Source organism: Lepisosteus oculatus, chromosome 14 (genome assembly GCF_040954835.1).
Source record: "Lepisosteus oculatus isolate fLepOcu1 chromosome 14, fLepOcu1.hap2, whole genome shotgun sequence".
Lineage (NCBI taxonomy): Eukaryota > Metazoa > Chordata > Actinopteri > Semionotiformes > Lepisosteidae > Lepisosteus > Lepisosteus oculatus.
The window spans coordinates 57,220,147-57,230,257 of NC_090709.1; the positions used below are offsets into that span (position 1 = coordinate 57,220,147).

The 10,111-nt window shown below is 43.2% G+C and overlaps 1 protein-coding gene and 2 long non-coding RNA genes across 3 annotated transcripts; all 3 read left to right on the forward strand.

Annotated features, from left to right (window-relative positions):
- The first annotated feature begins 357 nt into the window (after positions 1-357).
- LOC138242675 (scavenger receptor cysteine-rich type 1 protein M130-like) lies at positions 358-5,541 on the forward strand. The gene is made up of 6 exons (XM_069198231.1): positions 358-697; positions 2,133-2,438; positions 3,046-3,189; positions 3,933-3,971; positions 4,263-4,577; positions 5,144-5,541. Exons 1-6 carry the CDS (start codon positions 358-360, stop codon positions 5,539-5,541), a joined length of 1,542 nt encoding a protein of 513 aa, XP_069054332.1.
- Positions 5,542-6,848: 1,307 nt separating this feature from the next.
- On the forward strand, positions 6,849-7,855 carry LOC138243158 (uncharacterized). Its single transcript, XR_011192008.1, has 4 exons — positions 6,849-7,157; positions 7,391-7,423; positions 7,613-7,651; positions 7,753-7,855. It is a non-coding gene; the product is annotated as an uncharacterized lncRNA (long non-coding RNA).
- An 861-nt stretch (positions 7,856-8,716) lies between these two features.
- On the forward strand, positions 8,717-9,872 carry LOC138243156 (uncharacterized). Its single transcript, XR_011192006.1, has 3 exons — positions 8,717-8,804; positions 9,034-9,105; positions 9,759-9,872. It is a non-coding gene; the product is annotated as an uncharacterized lncRNA (long non-coding RNA).
- Positions 9,873-10,111: the final 239 nt, after the last annotated feature.

The following is a 10,111-nucleotide window of genomic DNA, read 5'->3' on the forward strand; positions in this document are numbered from 1 at the left end:
TTTGCCCAAGACCATGTCTTCGTCCCTCATTTCAGCACTGAACCACAGATACCTGAATTGCCACGCACAGGGTCCTACCTCCCGTAGCCTGGTGTTATGTGACACAGTCACTGTGCTGCTAGACTCTCCAGAATCTCTCCCCTCCTATAGTCACTGTGCTAGTAGATTATCTACTATCTCACACATATTGTGAGTCTGAAATGATATTAGACTTTCTGTGTTCCACCTTCTGTGTGTCCCCAGTTTTTAGTTCACAGGAAGATGGACTAGCAATCCAGTCAAACAGGTTAAAGAAAATTTTAATGTCTGACATATTTTGAGTATGTGCAGTATAAATATACAAAATATCCTGTACACATGGTATTTTTCTCTCTCTCCACAGGCAGTGCTGATGTGAGGCTGGTTAATGGTGCCAGTCCCTGTGAGGGGACAGTTGAGATTCATTATAAAGGAGAGTGGGGGGCAGTTCGCAGTATTATCTGGGATCTGGATGATGCTACAGTGGTGTGCAGACAGCTAGGTTGTGGATCTGCTATTTCAGCACCAGGAGGATCTCACTTTGGACCAGGGTCTGGATCAGTCCTGCTGGGCTTGGTCTCCTGCAGAGGTTCAGAGTCTGCGCTGAGGCACTGCAGAACCACTGAAGTGAAACACTATGCCCCTTCTCATAAATCTGATGCTGGAGTGATCTGTTCAGGTAGGAGATACAGACTGTCTCCAGCACTGAGGACAATTAAAACTCCTTCACTGATCTAGAGTCTGTCATCATGATCCATCGGTCCATCCTTCCATTCCCACTGCTCCTGTCCTGCTGAGACTTGCTCACTGAGAACACTCCACACTGTCACTGTGTGCCTTTATTTATAAATCCAAACCATATAAATTATCAATCACCTCTCACTTACTTTTTCCTTTCAGTTATTCCTCCCTCTCTCTCACTGTTTACTATTAGCAAGGAATATTCTTAATAAACATAAAAATAAATCCTATAAAACACAAATCATATAGTATTTATAAATATAAGCAATACATATATGTCTTACATAAGATATAATTTACTGATAATTATATTCTATAACTACAGTATATGAAGGACAAAGTGTAAATTCAGCACATGACTCTTCAGTTTGGGAAAACTCTCCTTTCTCATACATGTGTTTGTACAGCAGGATAACTGGAAGTGTCTCTGTCTGTCATTCTGAGCCTGTAGTTCACCTTGTCTGTCCTGGACATTGGGTGTCGGTCAGTTTAAACAGCCAGAGTGTGGTCAGTGAGTCTATATTTAGTTCTCTGTCTGCCCTTACTGTTTTAATACTGGAGAGGCAAGAGTATGCTGGGGTTCTGGTGTGCTGTGGGGTGATTTGCCTTCTCTCCAGGTGTCAGTGGATCTGGTCAATATCAGGTGTGTTTTAATGGTTTTTCAGTGCCAGTGTCAGTGATCTGGTCAGTTTAAGGTGTGTTTTAATGTGTTTTCATGATATTTTGGACTCTGTGTTCTAGAGCTTGGTGCTGCAGTGTGTTGTGTGTTCAGGTGCTGTATCAGCTGGCCCAGGGACAGACTCTTGGTGATTGAGTAACTGTCAGTCTGATACAAATGAGCACAGCATTGATTTGTGCAATGAGCTCTCAATACTGAATTGTATATAAATAGAAATGAACAAGATCATGTTCTGTTGGCTCAGTCCAGTTGTTCAATTATTTTTCTATTGAAGATTTTACGTCTAACCTCTTACTTCCTCTGTCAAATTGGAAAATAGGTTGGGTTGAATGTAATGTTAATGTTAATTAATGTTTAAAGATTGGCACTTTAAGATCCTTTAAAGGCCTCTATGGAGATCCGATGTTCCTGAATTTTCTTGCAATGCACTATAGCCAGGAGCTGGCTGCTAGACCCAGGTGTGTGTAAATAGCGCTGAATTAAATTACTGTGAGTCTTTCACTGAGATCTGCTTTCATGTGAAGAAACACATTCCCGGTCATGTCCACATTGTCTGTTAATGTCCAGGTCAGACAGTCCTGCTCCAGTAGTGCCAGGCTGTGACAGTCCTGGTCTTTTCTAGAGTGTGTGTAAGGGGTCATACTGGTCAGGGACAGTGATCTCTGTTATTGTTCTGATATTCCAGCTCATCGAGGGGTCAGACTGGTTGGAGGCAGTAATCTCTGCTCTGGAAGAGTGGAAGTGCAGCACGGAGAGACCTGGGGCTCAGTGTGTGACTCTGACTTTGACTGGCAGGACGCAGAAGTTGTCTGTCGACAGCTGGGCTGTGGGATTCCCTCACAGATGCTGAAGGGGGGTCATTTCGGGAAAGGGGGGGGACAGGTCTGGACAGAGGAATTCCAGTGCCAGGGCAACGAATCTCAGGTTTTCTCCTGTCCAAAGTCATCCACAAAATCACAGAACTGCCCTCTTGAGAACAACGTGGGACTGGTATGTTTTGGTAAGAGCAGGATAATTGATTCCTTTTATTTTTTTAATGTAGTTCCTAATTGAAATAAGAGAAGTTTAGGAAAGACAGACAACACTCAACTCCTGCCAGTCACCTGCTCACTGCAACATAAATCTGAAGCATGTCCTTTCCAGTAATCTTTGCTCTATAACCCCTCCCTTGACTCAATGCCAATACAGCAGGGGCAGCAGCCCTGTGTCTTTTGATACAGTGGCTCTGAGTGTCTCATCCAGTTTTTTTTCTTGAAGTGTAAAATGAAGGCTGACTAATGGTAATTATATGTAAAATGGTTTAGATTTGTTCTTTAAAAGAAAAACAGAAATAACTTAGACCTGCTCTGTTCTGCCCTTGAATTCACACAGCTTTTTAATTAGTAAAGAGTTGAATAAGCCTCATTCATCAGTGTTAGTATAACTCTGTCTGAGTCAGTACTGTGGATTTAATCAGTGAAGAGCTCTAGAGTTCCATTCATCTGTGGTATTATGTTGAGGGTTTACTGTATACTTGAAGGCAGAGTTGTGGATAACTGCTAGATGTTGCAGGATTTTTTTGTGTCATGACACTGTGTCTGCTCTCTCTCCCTTTGTCCGGTGTGCAGGATACACAGAGTTCAGGCTGGTGAACGGCTCTGACTCCTGCTCTGGCCGAGTGGAGTTACAGTGGCTCTTCAAGGACTGGGGGACAGTGTGTGACCTGTACTGGGACCTGAGAGATGCCACTGTTCTCTGCCAGCAGCTGGGCTGTGGGGAGGCTGTAGCAGCTCCAGGACAGGCCTGGTTTGGACAGGGCAGTGGACCAGTAAGAGCTGATGTGTTTTAGTGCAGGGGGAACGAGAGCCGTCTCTCACACTGCACTGTCTCTTCATGGGGGAGAGCAGGGTGCTCTCATGGACAGGATGCAGGGGTCATCTGCTCTGGTGAGAATCATGTGTTTAAAAATCATGTGTTTACACACAGCAGCACACTGTCTTCACGATTGACCAAATAACTGCTCTGTTACATACAGCCAGATGCCCAAATGTTATTTGTTAATGCATTTCAGTGTATTTTCACTAAAAATACAGTAAAAATCACATGTATATTTGTTATTCAGATCACCGATGAAAGAATGTCCTGGAACTCAGTATACTGTAATTAAATTATATATATATATGATATTAAATGTAATTGCCTGATATCTGCAATTAATCCATTAAGTAACCCAGAGCGTACGTAAGGAGGGTACTGCACAACAGAGAAAGTGAGAATTTGTGACACACACACAACTGACACTCCACTGGTGAAAGATCAATCCTGTGGACATTAATGAGCTCCTTTCTTCTCTTTTACAGAATCCAAAAGTAGCAACGATTCACTTGGAAATGGTAAAGTGAGAATGATTTTGTCATTAGTCAGTGCTGTTTTAATTGTAGTTTCATCGCTGGTGTTAAATTGCTCCTCTCACACACAGCTCACACTCCGCTTTCTCTCTCTGTGTGTTTGATAGGTATCCCATCTTCCTCTGTTCCTTCCTCAGTAACACCAGGTATGAACTGGTCCTTGTTCTGTATCTCAAGGGCTCTCAGTGTGTGTTGGCATCTCTGTTACTCATCTCAGACTGTGGTTGTGTGAGGCAGCAGGTATGTGTGGAGGTTTTCAACACTGTCCCACTCAATCTCTCTAACACACACAGTCAGGTTCTGTGAGACAGCAGGACGTAAAAGCTACTTGCACTGCATCTGGTGCCCCTTAGGTGATGTTCAGCAAATTATCTCCCACTAGAGGTCATAGTGATCTCTTAGATCTACTGCACTGACCTCTGACTCTCTGCTCCTAGACCAGCACTCCCTCAGGCTAGTTGGAGGAGGAAGTGACTGTGCTGGGAGGCTAGAGGTTTATCACAATGGATCCTGGGGGACAGTCTGCGATGACTCCTGGGACCTGGCAGACTCTCAGGTGGTGTGCAGGCAGCTCCAATGTGGGACGACCCTCAGTGCCCCAGTGCCGGCCTCCTTTAGCCAGGGAACTGGACCCATCTGGCTGGACGAGGTGGGCTGTCTGGGGAATGAGTCGTCTCTGTGGGAGTGTCCCTCAGCAGGGTGGGGACAGCATGACTGTGGACACAAGGAGGACGTGGGAGTGGTGTGTTCAGGTACAGGTCTCCAGTCACAGCAGGACTGTGTTCATACAACAGCTTGTTCACTGCCAGGAGCAAGTACAGTATCCCCAGTTCAAGACAAGAACAGGGACAGTAATGTGAAAACAAATAGTATTGTAATTGTAATAGAGTGCTTAATAATAATTAATAATAATAATTGCTTACAGATTACAATTACATCGCGTTTTTCTGGACACTCCACTCAAAGCGCTTTACGGGTAATGGGGACTCCCCTCCACCATCACCAATGTACAGCATCTACCTGGATGATGCAAGTCTTAAAATAAAAAATAAAAGATTCTCAATTTGGATTGTAATTAACAGAAAATGTACAAACTGATGTTGGCACTAATTTAAAAAAATGTCACCATTGCATTGTTTTTTACTGAAAAACAACATTCCATTCTATTACATTAATATGATTTGGGGAAAAAAGATCATGATAATCTAATGTCACAGTAGTTAGCAGACACACTGTTTCTATCTGAGGTGATTAATCTAGAAAGTCTGTATCAGTTCAGAGCAGGGTTCTCTCAGTCTGTCCACTTGTGTGTCCCCAGAGTTCAAGGAGCTGCGACTGGCCGAGGGCTGTTCTGGTCAGTTGGAGGTTTTCTACAATGGCACCTGGGGCAACGTGTGCTCAAATAGCATGAGTGAGGACACAGTGAGTCTAATCTGTCAGGAGCTAAACTGTGGGAAGAGTGGGCATTTCATCGATTCAGCCCCCAGACGGGACTCCGCTCCTTACTGGCTTGATGAATTTAAATGCCGCCCTCACGACTCCACGCTGTGGCACTGCCCCTCCTCAGCCTGGAATCATACCCAGTGCACAGACTCTAAAGTGGCTCTGATCACCTGCTCAGGTAAGGACTCCCTCTTCCACCTGTCAGAGGGTCGTCAGGGGCTGGATGTGTGTGTGTATGAAGGAGAGGGTGAAGGGGAAGGAGATCATGACTAGACTACAGACAGCCCAGTGTTTGCTGTATTTGACCACAGTCTGTTGTGGACAGTAACATTGTGAAGGTTAGGATTATGATGGGATGGCCCAGAAGCTAATTTGACATAAATCTGCACAAAACAGGGAGGAACACATAATCACATCGACAATTGATTAGTTTCACAAAAACTGTTCCTAGTGGCTTTTATTACAATCTAAAAATGATGTTTGAGACTAACATGCTTGTCATTATTATCAAAGAAAAAAACAAATGAAATATTTTGAGTTTCAAAGGAATTTTAAATGTCTTCATTGAAGAGAATGTTCGATCATTGATGTTCGATCTGTATACAACAGGTAGCGATTGCCAAAGAGCAATAGTTGTAAAAGTGTAAAAGTGATTTCATATTGCTTATCCCTAGCAAATAATGTTCTGTATGTGTGGTGTTTATCTTGAGTTACACAATATCTGTTTAGCCTTGCCCATTACTGATTACAGTATTTACCAATTCTGAGACTGAACAATCTGCTAATTATGAAATAAGGTGAGCTGTCACTTATCAAAAGTGATGAATTTTAGTTTTATCAGATCCCTGAATAGATTTTAGTGTTTCTAATCCCTAATCCCAGAGTGTGTGAAACATTAAATCCAGCGGTTTACCAAGTGGTATGCATGCAAGTGCCTTACAAATGTATTCAGACATTCGCACAGTTTCCATATTTTGTAGCTTTACAGCTAGCAGTCACAACATTTTCAAGTTGCAATCAATATTTGTTATATACACAATCCAAAAATTAAAAATTAAAGTAAATAAATATCTAATACGAAAGAAAAAAGAAGACATAATGACTGCACGAGTACTCATACTTGCAGCTAACACATTCTGACATGATACTCATTAATGTCATAATGTCCAGTATAAAAGTTATTAATCTTAAATTAACAGGGTTTTCCTTCTTTTAGATGAAGAGAAGAAGGCTGTGTCCCGGAGTTTTAAATCCTGTTCCACAGCCTCAGGCCAGGAAACATGTTCAAGTGAGTTTACAAAATGTGTCTGTATTTTGATAAAATAAATAAATTCTTAAATTGTGTTTCACAAATAACAAATACAGTCAGTGCACTGAATTAGACAGTAGACTAGCTGTATTTGTTTTGATGTTTATTAAATGTGTCAAACCAGGAAGGAGGAACATAGACTGGCTGGTGGAGTTTGTCTCTGTGTCTGTTAATCAGTTTTATTTAGTTCCCTAGACTACTAGCACCTCAGGCTGGTTGGGTTTGTATCTCTGTGTCTGTTAATCATTTTTGTTTTCTTCTCTAGACCACTGGCCCCTCAGGCTGGTTGGAGGAGGAGGTGCCTGCTCTGGGAGGGTGGAGGTTTATCACAATGGCTCCTGGGGAACAGTCTGTGACGACTCCTGGGACCTACAGGATGCCCAGGTGGTCTGCAGACAGCTGGGCTGTGGAGATGCAGTGAGCGCAGTGGGAAACGGATCATTCAGACCAGGGAACAGCACCATCTGGCTGGACGAGGTTAACTGCAGGGGCAGTGAGCTCCACTTGTGGGACTGTTGGCACCCTCCCCTAGGACAGAGCGACTGTCTGCACAAGGAGGACTCTGGGGTCACTTGTACAGGTGAGTGATAGCTGCTGGAGGTCCCAGGGTATTCTGGGCTGCTCTAAGTACAGGAATACAGACGTAAATAATAATGAAGAGGCAAATACAAATTCTGCCTATTAGAAAAACAATTAGTATGAGCCCTTATGGCCATTAAATACTCTATATTAGTGCAGTGTGTGTTTGTCTTGGCTCATCATCTCTCTTTCATGCTCTCTGAATCTTGACCCATCCCTTTTCTTTTTTTTCAGGTTGGGGATCTCAAAGCCATCCAGTGACAACAGGTAATGCAGTTGACAGAAGGGAATAAAAGACTTTACAGTTTGTCTAAACGATGCTGCTGGCAGATTGCATAATTTTCAGAAGAACTGCTCTCTCTATAAACTGTGGCCTCTCTGTTTAATTTTTGTCAAGAAACACAGAAGAATTGTTGTGAATCTTCTCATCAAAAACCATTTTATCTTTTATTATAGCTCTTCCTACTTCCACCAGCACATCTTCAGAGAAAACAGGTAAATACCCAGTTTCTAATCTCTGTCTAGATGAGATCAGTACTGAGATTGAAGATTAAGACACAGAATATAATTTTCTTATCTTTGTCCCTCTCCCTCAGGCAGCACCAGGACAACAGCCCAGACACAGCCGCTGGGAGGCCTCTCCGTCTCGCTCCCGGTCCTCCTGCCACTGGGGGCTCTGCTTTTTGTGGTGTTGGCCCTGTTAGTGTGGCAGCTGATCCACAACAGGAAGCTGAGGAAAGGTAGGGAGGGAACTAGTAACCTCTGGTGGTCACTACTCTCACTCTCATGAAACTGATAATAATAATAATAATAATAATAATAATTGCTTACACTTATATAGCGCTTTTCTGGACACTCCACTCAAAGCGCTTTACAGGTAATGGGGACTCCCCTCCACCACCACCAATGTGCAGCATCCACCTGGATGATGCGACGGCAGCCATAGTGCGCCAGAACGCTCCCCACACACCAGCTATCAGTGGGGAGGAGAGCAGAGGGATGAAGCCAATTCATAGAGGGGAATTGTTAGGAGGCCATGATTGATAAGGGCCAATGGGAAATGTGGCCAGGATGCCGAGGTTACACCCCTACTCTTTTCGAGAAACGCCCTGGGATTTTTAATGACCACAGAGAGTCAGGACCTCAGTTTTACGTCTCATCCGAAGGACGGCGCCTGTTTACAGTATAGTGTCCCCGTCACTACACTGGGGCATTAGGACCCACATGAGCCGCAGGGTGAGCACCCCCTGCTGGCCCCACTAACACCTCTTCCAGCAGCAACCTTAGTTTTTCCCAGGAGGGAATATGATTTAAGATTAAGTGCTGCCTGAGGGAGAGGGACACAGATAAGAAAATGATCTTCTGTGTCTTAATCTTATTACTAATCTGATATGTGGAAGATCTAAGATCAAGATCTACATAAATGTGCAGATGTGTAGAATTATAATATTTATGTGCACAGATGCCCAAGAAAAGATTTAGCACAGAATTGAATACCTTATATTCCCCTCTCTGCATGTTAACCCTGAGTGTTTGTTTCCTAACACAGCCCTATCTAAGGGAGCACACACCCCCTATCATGATGCTGTCTACGAACAAATAGAGTTCAAACTGGCCAGAGAGGGAACCTACAACACTTCCAGGAGAGGTGAGTGGAGAGAGTCTTCAGATGTGATTGGTCTTCACCCTCTGAGGAGGATCTGAAGACTTACACTTGTAGAATATCTCACCACACTGGTTTCAGATAGTAGTTTTCTTTCTCAAGAGGTATGTCAACATGAGTAAACAAACTCTGTGTTACTTTTCACACTCTGGCTTCTCACACAGTAGAGGACAGTGAGGCTGCAGGTATTACTGATCTGTCCTCCTGTTCACAGGGAGATTCCTCTCCGATGAGCTGCCCTCTGGACACAATGATGTAGAGAACAGTGAGGGAGACCCAGTACCAGGTGAGGGGAGATGGAGTCAGGGGGCTCAGTGTGTGAGTGGGGCATCTGCAGTACAGAACTCACTCTCATCCCAAACCAGGCTGAAATCTAGAGAACTTGTGTAGAAAATCCTGAATCTGACAAATATAACCTCCGTTGTTTGACACCTTATTAACTCTGCTCTTCAGTGTTGCCTAATGCTGGTCTGATCTTAACAGATCAAAGAGGCTAAGACAAAACAAAACTAGACTTTATCAGTAGAGGGAGAGGATACCTTTAAGGAATAGTTAGGATGCAGCTCTAACTAGTGTTGATGCAACAGTTACCATTTCCCTCAGGAGCAGAATTCAGGATTGTTGTCCCAGTATGATGATTGGGAAACTGAAGGCGATAGAAACTGCCTTTCAGATGAGATATTAACACCAAGATCCTGACTTAATTATTAAAGATTCTCTTGATGGCTGTTTATAAGACTCACCCTAGAGTTTTGCAATAATTGTATCTCACAAAGCATTTAGAATTGCACTTTTCTATAACTACATGGAAAACATTTTACTTACTTTGCAGTTCATATGAACATCAGTGTGTTATTAATGTTAAAAGTGATTGCAACACTGTGGTGAAGTAAGTCAGAGTTCTGAAGTGTACATTTCCTGTGTCTCTGTGTGGTTCAGGAGACTCAATAACCTCTCTGAAAGAAGAGATCCCAAAGCACTATGATGATGCTGTAACTGTACCTCAGAGTCCAGACGCTTTGTCAGGTTGGTTATTTCAGCCCAGTCCCAAAGAGAAACCCTGCACCAATCCCAGTGAGTCTGATTCTCTACTCTCTCTTTTATCTCAGACTCTGAATACTGGGTTTTCAGTTACTCAGCAACAGTCACATTAAACTGACTCTATGCTCTCAGCTCTGCACTATCAGTCTGGGTCACTGTGCTGCCAGTGTCCAGCTCCTCTTCAGTATTTATAGGTTTCACATCTCACTCTGCCAAAATAAGTCAAAATATAGGAATAGTTTTATATTTAT

Excerpts from the sequence above, each read along its gene's own strand:
- LOC138242675 (XM_069198231.1), top strand. The coding sequence starts at position 358 with ATGGTATTTTTCTCTCTCTCCACAGGCAGTGCTGATGTGAGGCTGGTT. Across the intron at positions 2,439-3,045 it reads CGTGGGACTGGTATGTTTTG|GATACACAGAGTTCAGGCTG; the intron begins GTAAGAGCAGGA and ends TCCGGTGTGCAG. Across the intron at positions 3,190-3,932 it reads TCTCTGCCAGCAGCTGGGCT|GTATCCCATCTTCCTCTGTT; the intron begins GTGGGGAGGCTG and ends TGTGTTTGATAG.